Source organism: Pyrus communis, chromosome 15 (genome assembly GCF_963583255.1).
Source record: "Pyrus communis chromosome 15, drPyrComm1.1, whole genome shotgun sequence".
NCBI lineage: Eukaryota > Viridiplantae > Streptophyta > Magnoliopsida > Rosales > Rosaceae > Pyrus > Pyrus communis.
The window spans coordinates 3475887-3501341 of NC_084817.1; the positions used below are offsets into that span (position 1 = coordinate 3475887).

The window sequence follows — 25455 nt, forward strand, 5'->3', positions numbered from 1 at the left end:
AGGTCAAATAATCATTTCTCTTTTTTCGGTAAATAATTATTGAGGAGCTAAATAGGCAAAATCTCTCGGTTTTTAATACTTTCAAATGTCAGCACAGATTACCACCATCAAAACAATTTTACCATTTTGAACCGAAAAAATGGAGATTAATTGTTTGAATACATTTATCATTTTTTTGTCAATCTGATTGGAAGTGCAAAGAGGAGGAAGAGAGATGCTTCAGTACAAGTCTCCACGTTCATGGTCTTGTCCTCATGGTTAGTTTCCGTCTCTTTTATCTGATAAAAAAATAAAAAATGATTTTCACAGGCTCTGGTTAAAGCTCTTATTTGATTCTCGGTCACTTTATTCAATTTAAAAGTAAAAAATAAACAAAAGTGTGCACGAGTCGATGATCAAACTTTTCTTGATTTACTTTTACCGGGATTTCGAGAGAAGTAAAATAGTTGAATAAGCAAACAAGCGGTAAGCACATTTCTCTCCAGTTCTCAACTGTAGTGATTTTTTGAATTTTTTTTAATATTGACAAATCTCTAAAGATTATCTGTTCAGCAAAATTTGGAGTTCGTTTCGCAAATAATTTTTTATATTATATTTTATTATTATTATTATTTTTTTTTTTGCTGTAAATACATATACATGCAGATGCAGTAACTAGTTTTAATCTCCTGGTTGATTTTCTTTACTTTTTTTATTTGATATAATGATCTTTTCTCGTTTGAAATTATCGTAACTGCGTAATGCCAGTTCAAGTGGCAGTACTGAACCTAACACAATGCAACTTAACCAAGAACAAGAAGCCATTCCCGCGATGTTGTTCCGGATCAACGATATTATCTGTTCCCACAAATGCAAATCCAATTTGTGATCAGAAGATCACTGTCGCGAGCAGAAACCGTGGTAAAAGATTCAAGAAATGGTATTGCCTACCTATTTCTTTTCAACATGGCTACGCATCAGCAAAACCAGAGAGTGGTGATGAATTTCTGACTCGCTTTCAAGCTGGCCTTTGTAAACAATGGGATGCTTTTCGTCGATTTAGTCGTCCTCACACTGTAATTGGCACTGTGAGTTCCACATATATGTACATTTTCCTTTCAGTTATCAATATAATCACACTCGGATATCGAACAATCGCAAGCTTCACGAATTCATCTTGTTGGTTTGTTTTCAGGTTATAGGAATATCGTCGGTCTCTCTTCTTCCATTAGAAAATGTTACTGACCTGTCCACTGCATTTTTTGTAGGACTGTTGAAGGTAAAATTTCAATATATATATATATGTGTGTGTGTGTGCGTGTGTGTGTTACATTTTTTCCTCAAATGATCATATCTTTCTGCAGGCATTGGTGCCCTCAATACTAATGAACATTTATGTGGTGGGATTGAATCAATTGTACGATGTCGAAATAGACAAGGTATATCGTTCATTCATATAATAATGGAGTTTCTAACATGGTGAAAATCTTAGTATATAGTGTTGATTTTGTATTCTTTTGCTTGGTGCTCAGGTTAACAAACCCGAGCTCCCGCTTGCTTCGGGTGAATTCTCCATGGGAACTGGGATCACAATTGTTTCCACAGTTCTGCTGATGGTAGTTGACTGGCAGATAAATCAACCATGTCTTACTCCTTGTTGTCATGTTTACCTAGCATATACACGCTTTTCCAATTTTTCCTTACCATCTAATAATTGTTTTCTGTTAACTTTCAAGAGTTTTGCAATGGGATTTATGTTCAAGTCTCCGCCGCTGTTTTCTGCGCTTGTGATTAGCTTTCTGCTCGGAACTGCTTATTCCGTTGAGGTGAGTTACTTATGCTTGCTCATATAATCTCTTACTGGCTTCTGAAGAATAAATTAAAATTAATGTGACCATCAAACCAATCAACATCTGAATTTCTATGTCTCTCTGTCTTGAGTAGCTTCCCTTGCTTAGGTGGAAGAGGCATGCATTTCTTGCAGCTACTTGCATCCTAATCGTGAGGGCTATTGTTGTCCAGCTTGCTTTCTACGTGCACATCCAGGTATACATTCATAAAATGGTGACTCAATCCGAATGAAACAGGTTACGTGTGCTTGTTAATTTGTCATCCATCAGCGTTGAAGAAGTTAATTGTTTGTATTTACAGAAATTTGTCCTCGGTAGACCAGTTATGCTTACAAGATCACTGGCGTTTGCGGTGTTTTTCATGTGCATCTTCTCCTCCGTCATTGCTCTATTCAAGGTTAGACCTGCTGCAACTTAACTAATTACTGTAACAGATTTAATCATGTATAACGAAAACAGCAACGCGGTTAATCATAGCTCAAGTGATTAAGAGCATTCAAACCTTACAACCGATATACTATCTTCGACTGGAACAATCATATGTAGTTACGAATTTACATTTTGCTTGGCATATTTTTAAAGGATATACCAGATGTGGATGGTGATAGAGATTTTGGCATTCAATCATTCAGTGTTAGCCTTGGGCAAGAGAAGGTTACTGAATTTCGTCATTGTGTTTATTTTATTTTATTTTTTTTCTACGACATATTGTGCAATTCTCAGTTGAAACAATGAAGTCAAAACCTGAAGTATATATATCCTTCTTCTGCAGGTATATTGGGTATGCGTAAATATGCTGTTAATGGCATACGGAGCTGCCTTGGCCATAGGAGCTTCTTCCTCATTCCTGCCATGCAAGCTTTTCACTGTATGTCTGCATGTCTACCTTACGATATATAACTTACATGGCACCGGCTCAACGTCACGTCCTGTGTCATGCACGTTACTCTCCTATCCTACCTATTTTTATTTACTGTTTTACTGATATGGCTTGGCTTGCAGATAATAGGGCACGGTGCACTCGCGTCCCTTCTGTGGATTCGAGCTCGGTCCGTCGACATAGCCAATAAAGCGTCACTCACTTCGTTTTACATGTTCATCTGGAAGGTTGAGTGATTTCTTGATCTCGTTTTTTCGTAATCTAAATACAAGGTTTTGTTAGTTTAACGCTAAACTTAATATTGTTGTCGAATGCAGCTGTTTTATGCCGAGTACTTCCTCATTCCCTTCGTACGCTGAGTGGTGAAGACTTTTGGTAGCGGCCATGCTCCTCTGCTGCTTCTTTTTCCTTTTAGCAAAGAGAAATTTACTCATAACAATTGATTTGGAATACTGCTACAACGACGTTTACTAGATTCTCTAGTTGTATTCCGACTCCCATTTCCATGCATTTGAATCTTGTTAGTTTTTGTTGTGTTTGGCTTGATCCTCAATTAAATGCGCAAATGCTACAAAATGCATGTGTGAATTAGGTCAATTATTGATTTTTTTCTTTGCATTTGAATCTCTTTAATAAATTCGAGTATTCTTAATATGGTATCGTCAAATGTAAAATAAGGGCTTGTTTGAAATTTCTTTTAAAATGATTGAAAACATTTTTAAAGAAAGTGCTTTTGAAACTAATCATTTGTAAATATGTAACTAAACCCAAAAAAAAACACTCGAGGTGTTTACTACAAGAAGCACAAAACTGATGCTTCAAAAAGTATTTCAAGTGCTTTTGAAATCCAAAAATCATTTCACCAAAAACACATTCAATCATTTTAAAAGCACTTATAAATGAGCTTTAAGATTGTGACGAAGAACGTTTTACAACCGAGTTGATCCAATTAAACCCATACAAACCTTGCGGAATATTGGGCTTGAATTCCCTTGTAATCTGGGCCTTGAAACCAACATTCACCGAGACGATGGTTTGGTTTGGGCCACAAATTATAGAATTCCATTTTTACCCTTCCCTTATATTAAAACTGAAACAGCGCCGGTTTTCGTCAGTCTTCGCGCTGTTAGGGTTTTCGCTGTTTTGCTCTCTGCTGTAAACTTCGCGGCGGATCTCCAAGCTCGCAAAAATGGTGACTTCTTCTCTCTATCTCCTCTCTCGCTCTCTAACTGCCATTAATGGAAAATGATTGAGTTTCTGATGGGTTTTTTTTTTGGTAAATATGCGCAGCCGTCGCACAAGAGCTTCATGATCAAGAAGAAGCTGGCGAAGAAGATGAGGCAGAACAGGCCCATCCCTCACTGGATCCGTATGAGGACCGACAACACCATCAGGTCCATAAATACTTCTCCATTTACTCCAATTTTCGTTTAATTATTTCTTAATTTTCTCTTAATTTTGATTTGGTTCTTGATCGGTTCCCAGATGCTTATAATTTTTCGGTTTTTTCCGTGTTGTGGATCAGGTACAATGCGAAACGCAGGCACTGGCGCCGCACCAAGCTCGGATTCTGAGGTGCTTTGCTCCCAAATTTTCAATGGCAATTTAGCATATTTTGTGCTTTTGATTTAGGGGTTTTAGTTTTTGGTTCTGACCTTGTTGAGAATCCATGGAGTTGTAAGAACTCATAAGAGTCTTTAAATCTCAGAAGTGCTTTTATCTTCCCCTCTTTAAATTTCAGAAGTGCTTTTAGCTTCCCCTTGAATTCTTGATTAAAGCTATCTGCTGGAGAATCGTGTTTTCCTTTTCCTTGTGTTCTATGAACTTAGTACATACAACAATTGCTTGATTGGTAATTTGGTAATTAGGGTTGGATCGGAGTGGATATATATTAATTTCAAGGTAGGCTGTTGAATTGATTTTTCATTTGGGGTGTAAACTTATACCTTTTAATTTCCGGAAATTCGGATTTTTTAATTATAATTGATAAATATTATTTATCATTTTTATAACTTATAAATCTTAGAAAGAATAAATTTTCTTCACGATTAATCGCATTTTAATATTCTCCAAAAGAAAATCATTCGCCTCTCGCTTTAACATACCTTGAATTCATGTTGCCCACAAGTATCCGATCCTAAATATCGAAATTTCGTAGTTAAATTTATTCATTTTCTTTCCAATGCTTTTAGAAAGTCGGGTGCAAAATCATATCCTGCATTTAATTTCAAAAACACTTGAATTGTTTTTTCAAGATTCATTATCATTTTGTTAAGGATTAGTTTTAGAAATATTTTTATTAAAATCGCTTTTAGTTATTTTAAAAATATTTTGAGGGGCGCGGAAGTGGAAATGATTATGCATTTGATGGTGGTCAGAATTATAACCAAGGGGTTTGTAGTTTAAAGTGAGTAAGAGAAGGGACGTTGAAAGATCAATTTGTAATGGTGAAGTCTTTCATTAGAATAACCATATTAGAAGTAGGAGATTGATGCTGAACAATACAATGAGCTTTGAGCTCGCTATTTATAGATAGTGAACTTAACTTATGATCTACAAACGTAAAACACTACGGTATTTCAGTTTCCTTCTGGTCATTATTGTATGATTTTTACGCTCCGTAAATTAAGTTCATTGTGCTATGTAAAATTCTGTCCCCTAGCATATAAACCTCCCTTGGGCATTTTCTTGTGTGCTTTGGAGTGTGATGTTTGTGACATCCCACATTATCCAGGGAAGTGATCCTTAAATGTATATTCTTATCCCTACTTAGCACGAGGCCTTTTGAGAGTTCAGTGGCTTCGGGTTTCATGGGAACTCCGAAGTTAAGCGAGTAGCGCGCGAGAGCACTCCCAGGATGGGTGACCCATTGGGAAGTTCTCGTGTGAGTTCCCAAAAACAAAACTATGAGGGCGTGGTTGGGGCCCAAAGTGGACAATATCGTGTTACGGCGGTGGAGCGGGCCCGGGAAGTGATTCGTCCCGGTCCGGGATGTGACATATTTAATTGTAAGAGAAATTGTAGCAATTGTCTCTTAAATTGTAGTAATTGTCTCTTAATTTTAACCCAATTAGAGTAATAAAATTTTAGCCAAAAATTTGTGATTATTGGTCCATTAAGTTATCAAAACGTGCATGTATAGTCCTTTTCGTCAACTCCATTACAACTTTCGTCAAAATGAGTTACATGCTGTACACATGAGGTCGAGTTAAGGAACAAATATGGAAAACCAAATGAGAAAATTGTAGTAACGGTCTCTCAATCTTAATTCAATTAGAGAAATGATCCTTTAATTTTAATTTAATTGAAGCATGATCTCACAATTATATCTAATTGTAATAATAATTCTTCCAACATGATCCATTTTGATTGAAATCCGATAGAGTTACAAAAAAAATCTATAACTCTACGTCTTCACGAGTTAAAAAACTAACGATGACGATAACAATTTTGAAGTGACGTTGTGAAGTTCCGTTCTTACCCACAACGACAACGATTCCAAATCTATAACGACAAAAAAAAATCTCACTCTGATGCTCGCAAAACCAAAACCCACTTATCCCAGCCAATAGAAGCAAACCAACGAAAGATCACCTCGCTCAAACGGCTGAGTCCTCCTCTTCGTGTTCATCGCCCTCCTCCTCTCTCTCTCTCGGTGAGTTCTCCTAATCACTCGCATTTTAATCCGCCTGAATCTGGTTAATCACATCTTAATCGTCATCTCTTTAGCTCTTGATTTGCTCCTGGATCACGTAATTAATCAATTTTTTTGGCTCATCGTTTTTTCTGGTGTTTGTTATCTTATCTCGATTGCCGAATTCAGATGGCTTCAGCGATGCTGTCCTTAGCTTCGGTCTCGCCGTCGGCTTCTCTGTCCACTCAAGAGACTCCCAAGGTACTACCGCACTTTTGATCGTTTCGTAATTAATTCCGATTTTCGTCTTCTTCTTTGATCTTACTGTTTGGTTGCCGAGAAAATGTTGAGTTTCCCTGAAAACTGAGATGGTGTGTGATTTTGTTCTCGGAATCTCGGAAATCGAAATTGAAATCGAAGTACTGAACGTGTTTGGTGTGTATTTTGAACAGGGGAAGTTGAAGCTTGGGAGCACTTCTTGGAGCTTGAACAAGGAAAGAAACTGTCTGTTTGCGAAGACAGAGGTATGTGCTGTGAGCTGCTATGGCTATTTCGTGGGCATTTATTGACTTTTTGCTTTGACATTGATGCTAATGCGGTGTTGTTTTGGTTTCTGTAGTCTTTTGGTAGGGTATCTATGGTAGCTGCCGTGAATGTCTCTAAATTCGAGGGTGTAACGATGGCCCCGCCTGATCCAATTCTCGGAGTTTCTGAAGCATTCAAGGCTAGCACAAACGAGTCAAAGCTCAACCTTGGAGTTGGGGCATATCGAACGGAAGATCTTCAGCCATACGTGCTTGATGTTGTTAAGAAGGTCAGATCGCTATCCTCCACAAAATACGAAAATCTTTTGCTAATGAGTTATGAGATTCCACTTGATACTCCTAGGAATCGAAAGCTAATTATTGTATTTGTTTTTGTTCTTGCTGTTCAATCTGAGATTCCAATTCAAAGCGACACGATTTGCTTTTGTAGGCAGAGAATCTTATGATTGAGAGGGGGGAAAACAAAGAGGTAAGCATACTCAACAATGTAACTGATCTGAATTTTTTCTTCGTAAAATTAAGATTTACTAACTTCAATATATTTACAATCATGTAGTACCTCCCAATAGAAGGTTTGGCAGCATTCAACAAAGTGACTGCAGAGTTATTATTTGGAGCAGACAACCCAGTAATAAAGCAACAGAGAGTAAGCAAGAAATCGGAGCTCATAAAATAAATCATGCAGTACATCTCTTTGATCTTATCTTGGTCTATTAATTGTTTATTTTTCATTTTTTGAAGCTAGCAACTGTCCAAGGTCTATCAGGAACTGGTTCTCTTCGCCTTGCTGGGGCTTTTATCGAACGATATTTTCCAGGGGCAAAAGTTTTGATATCATCTCCAACCTGGGGTCTGTATTGTCACTTCTGTATTATTATAAGACTGTCTCAAGATTACTAATTTGTCATATCTAAGTCTAACATAATTGTGTTGCAGGTAATCACAAAAACATTTTTAATGACTCTAGAGTTCCATGGTCAGAGTACCGATACTATGATCCAAAAACAGTTGGTTTGGATTTCGAGGGGATGATAGCAGACATAAAGGTAAGATAGCTTTGTGCAGGAATTGTATAACCATGTACATATACGTTGTAGTTTTGTATTTTTGGAATCAGTATGCTCATTGATGCTAGGCTCTGGATCTTGAGCAGACATGTTTTTCAATAACTACAATTGCGATGTGTTTATATCTTCTCTATCTCTGTCTGCTGTTCTGGAGTAACCACTAATTTGTATACCGTTCTATCTTATAGGCAGCACCTGAAGGATCTTTTGTGTTGCTTCATGGCTGTGCTCACAACCCTACCGGCATAGATCCAACTCCTGAACAGTGGGAAAAAATTGCTGATGTCATTCAAGAAAAAAACCATATCCCCTTTTTTGACGTTGCATACCAGGTATTTACAGAAATGGAAATGATAATATAGAATCTTTAGAATCAAAGTTTTGATGTTATATTTCGTATTAGTAAATATATTTTCATTCGTTTATTCATAAATGAACTTATGTTGATATGGTATCGTGCTGTAGGGATTTGCTAGTGGAAGCTTGGATACTGATGCAGCATCTGTCAGATTGTTTGCTGCACGTGGTCTAGAGCTTCTGGTTGCTCAGTCATACAGTAAAAACCTTGGTCTCTATGCAGAAAGAATTGGAGCAATCAATGTTGTCTGCGCATCATCTGATGCAGCAACAAGGTATAATAACCATCAATATGCATAAACGTCACTCATAATGCATAATTTTCCAAGTAACAAAGTTGCTTAATCTTATTTGAGGTTTTAATTTAATGGCTTGGGTATAATCTAAGTTCCTGTAATTGGTTACAGTACTGTGGTTATTTGAGTCTATGATCGTAATCACTTCTGCTAAGAATACTTTGACATATCCATTGTGACTCGTACCTGAATTTTTGGGATGTGCTAGTGATTAAAGCTTTTATGTTCAGGGTAAAGAGCCAATTGAAGAGGATCGCTCGACCTATGTACTCAAATCCTCCAATCCACGGTGCTAGAATTGTGGCCAATGTAGTTGGAGATCCAGCACTCTTCAACGAGTGGAAAGCAGAGATGGAGATGATGGCTGGAAGGATAAAGGGCGTAAGACAAAAACTATACGATAGCCTGACCGCAACAGATAACAGTGGAAAGGATTGGTCATTTATACTTAAGCAGATCGGCATGTTTTCATTCACCGGCTTAAACAAGGCTCAGGTAAATCCTCATTCTTTAAGTCCTGTGATTGGATCTATATTTCAGCTCCTAGATTTAAACTGATCTCCTTCCGTTTTGTCTGGTCAGACCGAAAACATGACAAACAAGTGGCATGTATACATGACAAAGGATGGGAGGATTTCCCTGGCAGGTTTATCTTTGGCGAAATGTGAATACCTCTCGGATGCCATCATTGATTCGTACCACAATGTTAGTTGAAGCAACTTTGATTAGCTGACATACAAGTACGAACGAGGCGTAGAAAATTTTGGTGAGCCTGATAATTAAACAGTTATTACCATACTTGACTGAGATCTTGTAAAATAAGCATCTGCAGAATCGGGGCCATCTCTGGGTCATACATCGAACACATAACAGAGATTGTAATACTTATGTCCGTACGAAGTTCAGATCGTTGGAAACATTTTATTTGAACAAAATATTCATGGTCCTGACTCCATTTTTATTGAATACATGTATCAAATCACACAAAAACAGAAAAATTAAAGCACTGCTTCTTCCCCGGCCCGAGGCCTAGCTCGTCTCTGGCATCGACTATAGCTGCCAGTGTGGCCATGGCACGGCGAAGAACTTCATCAACCCCTGTTTGCAGTGAGACCTTTTGGCTCCCTGACCGCAAGCAAAGTAGTGTGGCCGCCACTGGTTCAGCACAAACTTGAACCCCTGGCCGCCTCCCTGCGTAGCTTTTGCCACCAGCTTTGCCCTACGGAAATCACATGTTATGTAGCTCCACAGGTCCGGCAGCAAGTACACGTCATGAGCGCCGGCGTTGCTTGGTGGACTGTACTTGAAAACTGCACATCAAAAAAATGGGAAATATAAGATACACATTGTGAATAGTTGGAATTTCCTCTAACGCGAGATAATTGCGGGATGTAAGTAACTGGTTGATCGGCACAATACATCGGGTTGACTTACCCAGCGTGTCCTTGATGTAAAATGGGCCATTTTTGAGAGTCCAGTCAGTGTAGTTGAAGCCGAAACGCCAACCTTGAGAGCCTCCTACAACGACAGTTTTGGCTTGGCAAACAGCCAACAAAGAGACAGCTACGACAATCAAAACAAGCCCTTGCGAAGAGAAACGGAAACCCATCTTCAAATTCTTGAAGAGGGAGATTAGAGAAATGTTATTAAGGTGGAATTAGTGACTAATGAGATTGAGGTGATGGAGGGTTTGAGCAGATTGGTGGGTTTATATAGTACATTTTGGTCACATGTTATGAAGCAAATCGGCTGGAAATCGCCTTCTTTTCTCACTAGAGTTGGGTATAAAGTGGCAAAAAAGGTGTAGAGATTTTGAGGGAGTTCTAAATTAACATTTTTGTTGATATAAAATGTAAGATTTGTCAACTATTTTACGATGGCTTTTGGTTTTCTCCTCATGCCAATGTCGTTTTTCAACCATTTAGAATTAGGATGGGAAAGCTAAGAGAGGGGAAGCCTGGAAGGTGTCAAAATGTTGACGAGTGGGATTGTGGTTAGAATTTTGGCGAAACTCCACTTAGAGGGAGAAAAACATGTTTATGGGTATGATTAGGGAGGGATGGCCTCTAGAAACAACTAAACGTGGGTTGGTGCGTGGCGGACCACCATTAACCTAGAGAATTCAATGGAAAAGTAACTTGCAAAAAAATTGTAATTCAGTTAGTTAAGGACACTCTATTTATTACCGTTTGTTTCTAACAAAAAAATAAATAAAATAAAAAGTAATCTTTGTTGTAAAAGTTGTGGGGTGAATGCCCACATGCTTTCGGCAAAAGGTGAGAAGAATGATGTATTTGTTGTTGTGTGATGTTTTCAAAAGTGACAATCATTTCATCTTTGTAAGTTTTAACGGGAGTGGCTTTATTTAAAGCTCAGTTTCGCAATCCTCGTTTTCGTTGGCCAATACGTTTAAAGGAAAACTAACAAAAAGGGTTTGAAAACTTTTAGTTTTAACGATAAGGACGAAATAAAGGGTAAAGTGAATAGTACCATAATTAACTTTTTAGTGTAAAAACGTGGTTTTTCGTTAAAATAAACAGTACCGCGGACTTTTCATTAAAACCCCCCTACGTTTAATCCCCTCCAATGCGATGCAAGAACCCGCCAAGATAAGAATGTGAAGTCGAAAACAATCTTGAGTCCGGAAGAGCAGGGGGAGGCGGAGCACCGAGCATTTGCCTCGGCATTGGCAAGTGCGAAAGAGGCTACGGTGGTTGAGTTTTATTCACCCAAATGCAGGCTGTGCAATTCTTTGCTTGATTCTGTTGTGGAGGGTGAGAGTAGAAACTCGGAGTGGCTGAACATTGTCATGGCAGATGCAGAGAACGCGAAATGGCTTCCCGAGGTACCCTTCATCCTCAGCGTTTTGCTCCATATACATGTTATATGCTTGAATTTTTCGACTTTGTAATATGAAAACACACTGGTTTTTGTTACTTTGAAGCTTGTAGTGTCAAGGAAATGCTATGAAAATTACATAACCGATTAGGGTTTGAAACCGCGCTTGAATACACGTTGAAGCTAATAGATTGTCTGACAGTTTTTCCGTCGCTGCAGGAAATGCAAATGCAGCGCCTCCTTTACGTCATCAGATATGTGCCTTGCTTTGTTATAGTGGACAAGAAGGGGAGGGCACCGGCAAAGACGGGGATTCCGAGCAGTCGACTGCACGTAATAGCAGGCCTCTCTCATCTTCTCAACATGAAGCTTCCTCACAAACCTAATAGCTAGAGTTCAGAGCACAAATGCTGTTCCATGTTTTTGTGATTATTTTGTTTTTTCTCATGCAACTAAGTGTCTGTATAGGCAGAAAGCTGATTAGATTCTGGATGCTTTGATTGCTCATGGTCAAGCTAATGCACCTTCTTAGTGTAAAAACTAAAAACTTGTGTTTTCCACAAAATTTTATGCAATTGTCAAGATTTCGTGTAATCTTTTGCATTCTCAATAATGTTTTAAAAGACGAAGGCTTAAGCAAGACGTTTCATAATAGCCTTGTTTAGGCAGAAGCCTTGAGGTAACAACATGCTCTTAAGAAATGTCTTATTTTAAGTCTTTTGAGATTTGTAAGATAATATTAAAAACAAAAAGTTTAACAGAAAAGAATATGCTAAGGTAATAACTGTTAGCAAAAGTGACTCAGTTTAAAGTGACAAAACTCGCAACAAAGTTGCAGATTTCGACTAATTTTTTTCAGATTTCAGCAACTTTAAAAAAAAATAGAAGCCCAATTGAACTCCTCATGCCCGCCTTGACTGCGTTTTGGCAAGTTTAAACCTACTCTTGCTAGGCAAAGGCATATTCATGGTCGCCCCGCCTTGAAGGCCGCCTAGGCGCATCTTAAGGTGGGTTTATAAAATACTGATTCACATGAAGGAAAATGTTACAAGTCCTTAAAATAAATATATAAAAACAGTCGGGAAAATTCCACCAAAAAAATAAAAAAAAAGTACAAATTTTGTTGAAATTTGCAAAATCAATAGTTTTGTGAAAAATGCTAATGTTGAGATTTCTTTAAAATGTGTTTGCCTGAATTTTAAGAAAATATATGATATATGTATAAATTCGTGAAAACCAATTAGAAAAGGGAGCTATAAGATATGGAGTTATATGAACATAAATTTGGTCTTGACATTTTACAATCACCCGTCGAGCAGTTGTTGTAAAACATTCCTGGCCTCGGTGAGAGGACTTGTGTAGTGAACTTCTCTGGCCCATACATGTTGCAAGGAATGCACAGACGCCTCCGTTTCCAAAACGTTGGCCGTCTTCAACCGCTCGATTGCATTCGAATCCATCATCCTCCCCACAATCGTCTGCAAAGTCGAAGTAGAAGTATCGTAAGCAGTTGATAATTGAGCAATTTAGTGAAGAGTTACTGCGTGACCAGTTCCCAACTCACCCAAATTTTGCTGAAGCAAGCGTGAAAGATTATGAACTTTAAGAGGTTTTCGTCGTAGCTGCTGAGGGCGTTTTCTGAACTCACAGAGACAGTGAGATCTTGATAGGAAGACTCAAACATTGATCCGAAGTTCTTCACTGTAATTCGGTCATGGTTATTTAAAATTCTATCAAGATGGTAGATGGTGGCACTAGATGCATTGTTGTTTTTTCTCATCCACTTGAAGGTCCAGCCACTGGCATCGAAAGCCGACACTGGGAATTCTTCATACAGCCTTAGCAAGGTTGCTGCTCTTTCGGAATTAGCCCAGCAACAACATAGGGATGAGCCGTCGTCTACACGTAACAATAGAGAAGCCGAATCATAAACTAGAAAAAGGAAACAAGATACGCCCAAAAGAAGTACAAGGATAGCAAATCGAAATCTTGTTCATCCATTCATGTAGGACGGAGTGTTAAACTTTAAAATGCCGAAAATGCTGTATATGATCATCTTTCTGAAGAAATAAACAGATTACCCAAAACAAAACCAGCAAGCGGGATGTTGACAAGATATGGCCTGAAGTGATCTGTAGGCTGATCATTGACATTTCTAATTTTCCTCTCCAAAACCACGATGTGGATAGCAACAACCTGTTCGATGGCCAATGTTGATACACAAGAATAAGCTTCATCCGTCCAGGAACTCGATTGTGAAAAGCAGAAAAGGAGATACAAGATTCAATCGTAAAGAGAAACAAGACAATATAAGACTTACCCTGCAATGAAACTGCATTGGCTTGGAATCCAAGCACCGTGCGAACTCTGAAATCAAACCGGAAGAAACAATGTCTAGAGGCCCATCATTCTGAACGTATGAAGCAGGACTGGAGCGCTTGTCACTGCACGATTCATTGACTACCCTTTCTGAATTTTTGTTAAAGCATACTGCCCTTATGGAATTGATTACAATAAATGATGCAGATGTCAACATCCATCTATTTTGCCCCCTGGAAATCAAAGAATAGACATCAAGCCGTCAAACTAATATATAGCAGTGCAACATTAAATAAGTGAACTGATAATTAATTATGTTTGAAAAGACTAATTAGATTGCATACCGCAATTCAAGAACCCGGTGAAACGTTGCATCCACACCAGGTCCGAACCCGACAGGAAAGGAATGTTTACTCCAAGAACCAGATAGCCTTACCTATTTGATTAAAATGATGAAATGAGATAGGCACACTATTTTATCTTATTTTAATAAGAAGTTAACAACTAGGAGAAGAGAATTACAATCTGATGGTCCACCAAAACATGAATACAGCTGCTTGTAGCTCTCTGAAATAATCTCAGCTGCAGAGGATCACCAATGTTCTGATAGTTCAAAAATGAATCGACCGAATTCTCTTCAACACTATGAACAGCAAGCACTTGCCCACACAAAGATGATAGATTTCCCTGAGGAAATAGGCAGTTCAAATCAAGTGACAGCAGAGGCAGAGTCATTAAAATCTCTTCAGGTGTCACGACTGGTTTGATCAGGCCCTCTTCCAATTCGGTCAGGATTACCTCTCCAAAACCGATTTCATTTTCAGGGAGACAGAGAGATATATCTGGAACATTTCCAGGGGACATCTGAAGAAGTACTTCATCACGGTCTGCAGCCACCTCATCATTTATCAGTGAATTATCTAATGGAAGATTTTTTGATGAACTATTTTGACAGTTCTCATCAGGAGTAAATGAAAGGCTCCACAGATGGGTCTTGGATGGGATACGAATATAATCACTGCTGGAAAAGCTAGAATCCCTGAGATTACAAAAGGAATCTTCTCCATCATGCTTTGCAATATAATAACAACCAATCTGCAACAACTGAAATGTAAGAAAATAAAAATTAGTACAAGTTATTTTACGAAATTATTTACTCAAGCATCTACTAGCCAGGAAAAGGAGAAATCTGGCGTACCTGATACTTATAAAAACTTTCAGATGTAAACTCCAGCAATACCTTCTGTCCACTTTGTCTGGAAAAGCCACCATTACTTGATTTGGCACTTGTGCAATGCAAGATAACTGAACCTAGACTCTGACTGTTAACTCCACTAATCCTAGCTGAACAAGATATCTCACGAGAACTCAAGTCACAATATCTCTGTTTCTCACTAGATTCCATGTAAATAGAACAAGAACTCAGTTCTCTGGTTGGCTCACTGGAAGTGCCTATTATACTGGAAGTTGAACCCCTGCTTGATGAGTGATCAACCTTCCGTCTCTTGGGAGAAGGTTCCATGGAATTCTTCGGATCATCTCCTACAACCTCAGTTGGATATGAAATTTGATCACTTCCAGAAAAAAATAATTTCCAAGGCAAGATTATGGCCTCCACAAACATACTTGAAGGGTTCGCTATCACCAAATCACCTGAAAACTGTTAAAATTCATATAAATCGATAACTAATAAGTAGAGTGAAAACAGAAAGCATTTCCACGTCTACTATTAAGGTCCCACTCTTCCATTTTGGGGTTTGTGAAAACACACATGGAGCTCCTAGACGCAGCTTTAAAAACATTACAGAAATTATTTAAAAAGCCAAATTTGGAATATACCTTCTGTAGAACCGGAAATTTGTGGGTAACCAAAAGCAGGTCAAACGTTTCACTTTCAAGTCTCTTCACATCTTCTCCAAGTCCAGTACAAGGATAAAAGGGAAGATTTCTGCACATAGAATTCCTCAGGCGAAAGTAAACATAAACTGTTAAGTTCATCTTTCTTGTCAATGGTATCAGATGAAAGATGTTTCTGCATGAAAATAAATCACCGTCAAGCAATCCTGTACAATCCTCAGACCGGGGCATTCCTTCAATAACAAGACTGTAGTCAACTACCTGGAAAGCCAAACAGAACTAAGTGAGTCCAGATACAAAAAGGTAGATTGGACATGTGCCGATTAATAGCTATCTCATTCCAGAAAGGTGGTTATTTCTAATGGAGAATGAGTGGTAACACTATTGTCAATCACGACCTTGTATATCCTACTGGCATCCTGAGTTGATGGAAGGTCTGGTACAAGAACATCAATGCTCCCAGTTGCATCAACCAACTGCAGTCTTCCAGAAGATGGAGAAGTCTGTATAATGGAATATGAAATGTAGAATAAATCAACTGCAATAAATAATAATTTGTTGAATTACACATACATTATAGTATTACACAATGATAGAGATGGTAAAACAACGAAAGTTGTGCAAATTTGGACTATAAAATTGCTTCTTTTATTTATGAGATTCAACTCTTTAATGCTAACACCTGAATATTGAGTGTCAATATGGTAAATCATATTCTGTCACAATGACCTACACCTTTCAATTACTTCACCAGCATTTTGTACTCAGATATTATCATGTACTGTTGTTGTGTAAAACAGTTTAGATAACTGGCATAGGTATCAGCAGTATTACTAAAGACATTAGGAAATACAAAACCAACCACGAACCTTCAAACTTCCAATCAAAGTTACACCTAGATCTTCACTTGAAAAAATCTTTCTAACTGACTGAACATGAGATGTCCCTTCACAGAATTGAAGGCTATATTTCTTGTTATCGTGCAAATTTCCACAGTTACTTTCCAACTGCACTGCAGTCATCCATAAGGCCTCACAACGGCATATGAAAATACATAAGGGCACTACCTGAACTTAAGAAAAGAATATGACAGTTACTTTTCAGTACTAACCTAACACCAAAAAACCATAAGAAATTGAAAAATCTATATTAGATTGAATGTGCCAATATAAAACAGAGCAAGTCGATGCAAAAGTGGATTGCCTAAATGATTCTGGCCATGGACATACCAAATTCAGGTTGCCAATGTATGGTTCACAACTGCAGACACATGAATCATGGTTGCAAAGTTCTGTGAATACTCCATGCTGCAAAAAGAAACTATTTAAGATCTTGACAGAAACTTTAAAAAGACTAAGTTTGTTTCTACCAAAGTAAAACCAATTTACCCGAGTTTTATGCATCGAAGAAGGAAAATGTGAACTAGCATACGTCTGAACCAACCCTTCCTTCTGGCAGCACCTTCCAACCATCCAACTCACCTTTTAGATATAACATAACAACTACTATGGAAAAAAAAAAAAAAGAATTCCAGTTCAGAAGTAAATTACATATTTTGTTCCCAAAATCTCCTTTTCAGATAAGATACCAGCAAACTTTTTCCGGAAACATGTGGCAACAAGCAATACCCTGAAACCCAACCATCTTACTTAGTAAACCAAACAGGAAAGTAATATACTCTAAACATTGAACACCAAACCACTAAATTTCCCATCCAAACACACAATATAGAAATCACCGAAACCAATACCATAATCTGGCAGAAAATGCTAAGGACTCAACGAACTTCTCCAACGAACTCTGTGAATGTAAAAGTACATGACACCTGCAGCTCACAATTAGATAACTTTGTGAACATGGATTCTGGGAATCTCAAGTACAATTCAAAAGACATGGCTTTACCCAGTTTCCAGTGGAGAGAAAGATTCCACAGTAACACTAGTCTTAAAGCAAGCACCAAGTATAAGCATTCTTGTCCAAGAAAATCTGGGATTCACAAAATGGGTATTTCTCACAGTAACCTATGGAGAAGCCAAGAATTAAAAGAAAATAAATAGACAAATAGTATAGATCAAAATATTTCAAGTCCGGGAAAGGAACAAAATTTATAGGACTTACGAGAGCACCCGCCCTTAGACTATGTGGTGGAGTAAGCAGTTGATCAGTTAATAAAAGCCACACCTCATTGTCCAGCTCGACAACCATCCCGTGCATATACACCCCTTTGACTAGCCCTCTATACGTGCCACACTCACCTTTTCCTTTTGTATCAGCTGTACATTTCGGCAACCAGTTTTTGGACAATCTAAGCAGATGCAATGCAGAAGTTTCCGTGGTTACATACATTAGTTTAGACTCTTTCTTTCCTATAAAAACCATCTTCTTTTTCAAGCCCGACAAAGCAACAACGTTTCCTACAAGTTTCGTAAATACAGGGTGCCAACATGAAGCAGAACCGGAACAATATACAAACATTGGTTTGGTAAAAGAATGTGTATCTTTCCCTCGAACTGAATCCTTCAGGGCCAGAACTGATTCCTTTGAACTACAAAATTCACACTCACAGACCATAAATTGGTGTAAAAAGCCTCGGAAATTCGAGGAATGGCTCGAATCCAAAGCCTTATTGGTGTTCGAATTGTTCTCACCGGCTGTACATGGAACAGTGGACAAAGGGCTGACCGAATCCAATGTGCCGAATATACCATGCCGAGCTCTGGATCCATCTCCGCGGCCAGTCGAAGAGCCTATAGCCAGAGGAACATACATGAAATTCGAACTGCAGGGACGTAGTCCGCCATTGGAATCTTGAAAGCTCCATCTGATAATCTCCAAGAACCCGCCGCTGCGTTTCAAGGGAATGAAATTCCAAGCGAGAACATTGATTTTCTTCCCGATAATCCGAGCGTCAAAATCGAGAATATCGCAGCAGATGGAAGCGGCGGAGCCGTCGGAGAATTGGAAGCAAGTGTTGTAGGAGCACGGAGAATCGGATGCGGTGGTGGTAGTGGGGAGGGCTAGGGTTCCGACGATGACGGCGAAGTGGTCGAGAGGAGTGAGAAACTTAGGGCGAGGGTTGGGATTGGGGCTAGGGTTTGAGTGGGTGGGAACGGAGCGCGTGGGGAGCTTTGACTTTTGGTTCGAGTTGGGAGAGATGGAGGACGTGGCGGTAAGGGGACGGCCGCGCGCGAGTAGCTCTGCGACTGTGAGAATTCTCACATTTTCCATTGACGAGGAGTGAGAGAACGGTAGAGCTCTTTTGGAGGAGAGTGAGTGAGAGAGGCAGTGGGGGGCGCGCGGGAGCGGGAACGGGAACGAAGGTGTTTGTAAACCCCATCAACGACTTGTCGTTTCACTTTGGAAACACGCGTCACGTTTACAATGCTGGGGATTTTTATCGCAGAAAATCCACTCAAATGCAAATGCAAACATTTAAAACCATGAATCCTTGATTTTTGTTATACTTTATATATTTTTGATCTTTTAGTCTTTAATTTATGTGTTATCTTTTAGAAGAAATTTTTTTTTATGTTGTTTAGTTATCCCCAAAACCGAGCCGACCTTACTTAACGAGAACATTGACGTTATGAGATTCATACTGCCGACGCAGACTCCAGTCCACGTAGTGAGATAAAGTTCTATTGTGGTTGCTGTTATTGTTTAGTTCTACCATTAGTCAATAAATTAATTTGAATATTACAAACATAAATATGTACTTTTGAAAAATACTTAATTTTCTTGACAACAAAAGAAAAATACTTTAATTTTCTGTAAATTTCTCAATTATCCGGTAAGATACATGTTTTCTTAGAGATGATAAAGTTGCATGCATGAGTTCTAGACAGAGCTCCGCTCAGCGCCGTCCTCCGGGGCGGCTTCTCCGTTATTCTATGCCTGTGGCGGGCGGCTCTTTCCCGTGGCAACGTCTTTCTTTTTCTTTGTCTCCCTTTCTTCCCGTCTGTCCTAATTAACTAATTAAACCACCTAATTACGAACAAGGAAAAGTTTTAAGTTTCCTATTTCAAATGGGAACGGGATTCCTAATTGCCTCTGGATTTTTCTTGTTACCTCTAATCCTCTCCTACTAATTATGGGATAAATACTCATATATATACACACGAGTCTCTATAAACCGATCGATCTGCATACAAACTTCTACTTCTAACAGCCATCACCCTCTCTTTTCCGATTCACAGCCATGAGTTCCGTCAACGAAATCCGAGACAACGCCAACCAAATTCTCCGTCAGGCAGGTGAGATCCAGAACGCTAACATGTTCGGACCTCCCAAGTAGAAAACAAACTCCAGCGAGCACTCCTCCGTCAAGTTGGATGAACTAATCGAGAGTGTTAGAGATATTTACGAACGGATGGTACAACGCCGTCCTGAAGAAGCAGGGAACTGGATTCGGTATGCCAACTTCGAGATGAAGAATGGCGACGTTGCGAGGGCGAGGAATGTGTTTGAGAGGGCGGTGAAGAAGGTACCCCTAGCCGACGACGAGGAGGAGGATGACGGGGCTGGGCAGTTGTTTGAAGCTTTCGCTGAATTCGAACAGTGGTGCAAAGATGCCGAAGATGCACTGTGATAAAATAGGGTAGATAAACAGGAGTGTTCGGCCTTTTTTTGTTTTTAATTTTCTTAATCTCCAGATTTCCAATTCCTTATAGCAAATTAAATTTGTTTTAATATGTGATATTTTACTTCAAAAAAATAAATAAACCAAAATCCTTAACTGTAATCAGTCTGTTCTGCATAGAAAAGCCTTTCCCCGTCTCGAAGCGACATTTTCGGAGCTCGCGGTTTCCAGTATCCGACATGTAAAAGTAATCTGCTCGGGATAGTCCTTCAGGAAGTGCTTTGCGAGGATTCAATAACTTCCTAATAAAAGCACTTCTACCAAAAATGCTTCTGAGCAGAAGTGCTTTTTAAAAAAGCATTTTCAAACCGTCCATAAATCGTGCATTGAGTGTAAAACCAAAACTTAAAACCATCTCCGAAGGAGATGTCAAATATTAAATGGATGCCGTATGATGTAATCAAATTTAAAGGTAGGAGCAAGTTTCTATCGATATGTCAATTCTACGTGGATTGATATATGAGTTTTCATATATTAAATTTGACATATGAGAAAATGTGAAGTCAAATAATTTTTAATTATTTTATTATGCATATCCCATTAATGCATCAATTATAGATCTTGAAATTTCTTTTAATTGATTTATTTTTAAAATGGATCATACAAATATCATTTATAACAAAAAAAAAAACATATTGATTGGAAAAAGAGAAAATTTGACATTGTCACGTCACTCATCAAATTAACATTTGACATTTATTTTTTGACATCTCCAAAGAAGATGTCAAATCCTAAGTGGAATGGCATATAATCAAATTTGAAGGTAGGAGCAAGTTCCAACGAATATGTCAATCCTATGTGGATTGACATATGAGGTTTCATATGTCAAATTTGACATATGAGAAAATGTTATGTCATATTTTTAATTATTTTATTGTGTGGATTTCATTAATGTACCAATTATAGATCTTAAAAATTTATTTTAATTGATTTATTTTTAAAATAGGTCCTATAAATATTATTTATAATAAAAAAAACATATCAATTGGAAAAAGAGAAAATCTAACATTGTCACGTCAGTCGTCAAATTAACATTTGACATTTATCTTCTGACATCTTAATTGGAGATGTTCTAAGAAATTTAACAACAAGAGGCAAGATTACCAATTCAAGTTCACTGGCCCTCAAGGAGGAAGTCGGCGTTGCAAAATGTATGCCATAAGAGAAGTCGCTGTAAAGTCGATTGATTAGACCTTGAGAAACTTCAACATTCCCTACGTCTACCGAAAAATCAAAGAACAAAATTGATTGCGTGAAAAACTACGACGGTGATAAAGTTAGGAACGGAAAGGAAAAGGGAATCGAATACCATAGCAAAGAGGCTTCCCCATCGAAGAATTTGGGGCTTCCGGTGGCGAATTTAGGGTTCAGGCTGCTAGGAGTGGCCGTTAGATGGCTAGTTGGAGCTATTGTTGTAACAGAAGCATCATTCCCGTTAGAGCAACTCCAGCGTTGCAAAGGCCCCCTAAGGCAACTTACTATTGAATCCATCCAGTGAACAGTAACTGCCTTTAATAAATAGTAATTGTCTTTTGCATCTCCACCCCTAAACTGAATAGCCATGGCAATAGGCAATAAAATATTAGTATTTTTATTTTATAAAATAATACAAAATAATTTTATTTGTAATTTCGGATAAGATTTTTAATCGTTCTCGTTGCGCCACGTGTCATTAGTTGAAAAGATAATTTTTGGGGATAGATTTTGATAAGATTTTTATCCAATGTTGTCGTGCCACGTGTTGTTACCTTTTCATAATCGTTAAGGATAGATTTCCGATAAGATTTTTAACCAATCACGTTGCGCCACGTGTCACAATCTGTTTACAATCTTTGAGGATAGATTTCAATCAGATTTTTAACGAATGATGGCATGCCAAGTGACATTATCTACAACATAATCATTTCTTATTCCTCCATATAACCCACCATCAATCCTAAGAAATCACACACCAAAATCAAAATCTCTACCATTATTCATAGTTTATGCTTCATTCTTACAATGTCTTCTTCAAGGATGTTGTGGGAAATCGATTAACAAGAGAAATAATTGTTTAAGCAAGGGGATGTTTAAGCAAGGGGAAGAAAGGTTCAATCTTTAGGTGGGCGAAAATGAAATGGAAGAGGATGAGGATAAGGAACGTAAAATGAGAGATGATGAAGCAAGAAGCCCAAGAGCCTCACATTCCTATCAAGTCATGATGTGGATTAGATCTCCAAGGCTAGCCATTCCGCAAGCATTGATAGAAGCAGGCAAAGACGAAGTACATATATCTTGGACGATTATTTTGTCTGTAACAGTGCATTCCCTAATACGTACTTTAGACGTCGTTTTAGAATAGAACGACATTTGTTCAACAAAATCATGATTGCTGTTTGCAACCATGATTCTTACTTTGTGCAAAAATCATTGCTGCCTTGCGGATGCTTGCATATAGAGCATCTGCAAACCTAGTGGATGAGATAACGAGGATGAGGAAATCAACCATTCTTGAGTCCCTGATGAGGTTTTGCTCCGTAATCGAATCTATCTACACCACAGAGTACCTTCGGAGACCTACTGAGATGGACTTGCAAAGGCTTCTAAAGAAGGGCGAGATGTGAGGTTTTCCTGGGATGATTGGAAGCATCAACTGTATGCACTGGACCTGGAAAAACTGTCTAAGTGCATGACAAGGAGCTTATGGGGATAGAAAATGAGGAAAAAGTATCATTTTGGAGACGGTGGCATTATTTGATACATGGATTTGGCACACTTTTTTTGGTGTTTTGGGAGCTCAAAATGACCTTAATGTCCTTACCCAATCCCCAGTGTTCAACGATGTCCTGCATGGAAAAGCACCAAGAGTCACGTACTGGGTCAACGGATATAAGTACCATGGGCCATACTACCTAGCAAACGGCATTTACCCAAGGTGGTCATCGTTTGTCAAAACAATGCCACGTCCATGAAGTGCAAAGGAAAAACACTTTGCAAGCTGTCAAAAGGGGTGTAGGACGAATGTTGAGCGTTGTTTTGCTATCCTCCAAGCTCGTTGGGCAATTGTTAGGGGTGCTGCCAGAATGTTTGATTTAGAGTCACTTCGATCCATTATGATGACATACATCATTCTTCACAATATGATTGTCGAAGATGAGTACGATTATGATGTCGTTGATGAATATGAGCCAGACACGATGAACAATTCCATAATACAAATATATTGTGCTCATGACGCCACCGAAAAACCCGTGCAACACGAACCATTACAAAGGGATGAACATTACAATGAAAGGCTCATTCAACGATATACTGCACTTCAGGACCCATATATGCACAATGCCCGACAATTGACTTGATAGAGCACCAGTGGGAATTGAAACAAGCTTAAGAAACTTAAGTTCATTTAGTGTGTTTGTTTTATTTGGTGTGTTTATTTAATTTTATTTGGTGTGTTTTTTAAGTTCATTTAGTGAGTTTTTTTTTAATATTTATTTAGTGTGTTTGTAATTTTATTTGGTGTGTTTATGTCCTTTGAATAAAGATTCTCTTAGTTTAAATAAATTACCAAATTAAATAAATATAAAGTACTAAATTTAATAAATTAGAAACAACATAAGGTACTTTTTTCAATAAATAAGAAATTACAACCCAAAGTGATTGGAAAATTATGGGCTTCGATTAAAAACAAATTCCCTAGTCCCTCATGAATGGAAAATCATAACCTAACCAATTTGTGGTGCTAGGATCATATCCTCTTGTGGTGCTAGGACCATTTCCTATTGCTCTCGCTTCTCTTGCACGCCTACTTCGCACCACGTTCGCTTTCTCCGAATTCCAAAAATATTTAGAATTTGGAGACATCGCCTCTATAGGCTGCTTCATAATGTCACAATCTTGTTGAACCCTTCTTTCTTCTTTAAGCTCTTCCTTTTCTTGCCTAAGTAGCTCTCTTTCTCTCTCATTAGCTTGAAATAATCTCTCAACAGTTGCAGTTTTTGCCTCCTCTCTAGCCTTATCAGCCTCAAATTTTGTTGTTTCCCGCGCCAAAGTCAACTCACCTTGGCAAGCAAGTTCTTCCATATATTTTGCATAATCATTCTTGGAAGCACTCCCTTTTCTCTTTGAAGCCTTCTTACCTTGAGGCCTAATTGGATAACGGGTCGACCCCAACGCTTGTTCAAGGGGCGTTTCCGGCATTTACTCTATGTCGGTTTCATGAACGCGCGAGGCATGATTGGGCGTAGAGTGTAGAGGGGTGTTGTTCATGACAACTTATGGATCGACAAGCACAACTCTGAATTTAGGACAATCTTTGACAATATTCCAACATTCCCATAGGGTGAGTGATTTGTTTTTGTTTTTGGTTTTGGCATTATACCAAGCTTGTGCTTGAAGTGTCTACATAATGCGGGAGAAGAAATAATTACAATCAAAGTAGCTAATGTAAATTTGGGTATAGTACAAACAAATAAATAATATATTGTTACCTGATCCGCTAAATTTTCCCCACTTCGAAGATTACTACTAGCTTGTGCCCAAGACATCTCTCCAAAGACTAAACGATTAGCTGAGTATTCTCCAACGATTGGACATCAATTCTTTGGTTCTTTTCCCACCAATTTTCTCAAGATAATTGGTATGAATGAGACTCGAAATTTCTCGCAGCTGCATCTCATTACCTGTAATTGGATCATGAGTAACTTCAACCCAGTTAGAACACAACGTAACATCTTCAGTAAGCGTCTAATTCGTACCTGCATCATTAGTCATTTTGTTGGAAACCAATTGGATTGAAACTATGAGAGAATGATTGGAATGTGATTGAAAGTATTTGAGAAAATATAAAATTGTGGTGTAAGGTAGAAGATAATGAGAAGTTATTTACAGAAAAATAAAATCAACTTTTTTTTTTATTTAAAATTTTTTTTCGGAATTTTTTATTAACATAATTAATTTCTGCCGTTGGATTAAAAAAAAAAAAATTTGAAATCCAACCTGCACAACGATAACATTTTAGAAATTTTTAATGTGAATTTTTTTTTTAAAATTTATAAAGGCGAATAACGTGGACCATTGATCTTGAATCCAACGGCTGAAGGTTCGAATAACGTGCCACGTTATGGAAGGTTTGAAATTTTTTTTTTACCATTGGAAATCCAACGGTCCAGATAAGGTATCCGTTGAAATCCAACGGACGACATCGCGCCACGTG

At 38.2% G+C, this 25455-nt stretch overlaps 6 protein-coding genes across 7 annotated transcripts; 4 read left to right on the forward strand and 2 right to left on the reverse strand.

Annotated features, from left to right (window-relative positions):
• The first annotated feature begins 740 nt into the window (after nucleotides 1-740).
• Nucleotides 741-3068, forward strand: LOC137718117 (homogentisate geranylgeranyltransferase, chloroplastic-like). Its single transcript, XM_068457622.1, has 11 exons — nucleotides 741-1067; nucleotides 1175-1258; nucleotides 1344-1418; nucleotides 1512-1595; nucleotides 1716-1805; nucleotides 1924-2025; nucleotides 2131-2226; nucleotides 2412-2483; nucleotides 2602-2697; nucleotides 2832-2936; nucleotides 3027-3068. The coding sequence occupies exons 1-11, from the start codon at nucleotides 741-743 to the stop codon at nucleotides 3066-3068; spliced, it is 1173 nt and encodes a 390-aa protein (XP_068313723.1).
• A 753-nt stretch (nucleotides 3069-3821) lies between these two features.
• On the forward strand, nucleotides 3822-4432 carry LOC137718300 (large ribosomal subunit protein eL39z/eL39x). Its single transcript, XM_068457818.1, has 3 exons — nucleotides 3822-3901; nucleotides 4000-4103; nucleotides 4235-4432. Exons 1-3 carry the CDS (start codon nucleotides 3899-3901, stop codon nucleotides 4281-4283), a joined length of 156 nt encoding a protein of 51 aa, XP_068313919.1. The 5' UTR covers nucleotides 3822-3898; the 3' UTR covers nucleotides 4284-4432.
• A 1803-nt stretch (nucleotides 4433-6235) lies between these two features.
• LOC137717455 (aspartate aminotransferase, chloroplastic) lies at nucleotides 6236-9555 on the forward strand. 2 transcript variants are annotated; one of them, XM_068456836.1, is made up of 12 exons: nucleotides 6236-6364; nucleotides 6533-6604; nucleotides 6796-6867; nucleotides 6963-7157; nucleotides 7319-7357; nucleotides 7445-7534; nucleotides 7630-7738; nucleotides 7825-7934; nucleotides 8144-8287; nucleotides 8421-8587; nucleotides 8839-9103; nucleotides 9191-9555. In XM_068456836.1, exons 2-12 carry the CDS (start codon nucleotides 6533-6535, stop codon nucleotides 9320-9322), a joined length of 1395 nt encoding a protein of 464 aa, XP_068312937.1. In that variant the 5' UTR covers nucleotides 6236-6364; the 3' UTR covers nucleotides 9323-9555. The 2 variants fall into 2 exon arrangements, with proteins under 2 accessions (XP_068312937.1, XP_068312938.1); XM_068456837.1 differs by having other exon boundaries at nucleotides 6280-6361; nucleotides 6532-6604.
• A 103-nt stretch (nucleotides 9556-9658) lies between these two features.
• On the reverse strand, nucleotides 9659-10419 carry LOC137717456 (uncharacterized). Its single transcript, XM_068456838.1, has 2 exons — nucleotides 10043-10419; nucleotides 9659-9918 (listed from the first exon to the last, which is right to left on the reverse strand). Exons 1-2 carry the CDS (start codon nucleotides 10215-10217, stop codon nucleotides 9659-9661), a joined length of 435 nt encoding a protein of 144 aa, XP_068312939.1. The 5' UTR covers nucleotides 10218-10419.
• Nucleotides 10420-10860: 441 nt separating this feature from the next.
• Nucleotides 10861-11911, forward strand: LOC137718118 (uncharacterized). The gene is made up of 3 exons (XM_068457624.1): nucleotides 10861-10884; nucleotides 11262-11453; nucleotides 11681-11911. Exons 1-3 carry the CDS (start codon nucleotides 10861-10863, stop codon nucleotides 11837-11839), a joined length of 375 nt encoding a protein of 124 aa, XP_068313725.1. The 3' UTR covers nucleotides 11840-11911.
• A 692-nt stretch (nucleotides 11912-12603) lies between these two features.
• Nucleotides 12604-18850, reverse strand: LOC137718629 (CST complex subunit CTC1). Its single transcript, XM_068458178.1, has 16 exons — nucleotides 17741-18850; nucleotides 17525-17643; nucleotides 17373-17447; nucleotides 17173-17251; nucleotides 17011-17073; nucleotides 16852-16929; nucleotides 16492-16689; nucleotides 16021-16125; nucleotides 15605-15883; nucleotides 14964-15425; nucleotides 14288-14869; nucleotides 14110-14201; nucleotides 13767-13998; nucleotides 13528-13642; nucleotides 13011-13345; nucleotides 12604-12924 (listed from the first exon to the last, which is right to left on the reverse strand). The coding sequence occupies exons 1-16, from the start codon at nucleotides 18848-18850 to the stop codon at nucleotides 12751-12753; spliced, it is 4098 nt and encodes a 1365-aa protein (XP_068314279.1). The 3' UTR covers nucleotides 12604-12750.
• Between the last annotated feature and the right edge of the window lie 6605 nt (nucleotides 18851-25455).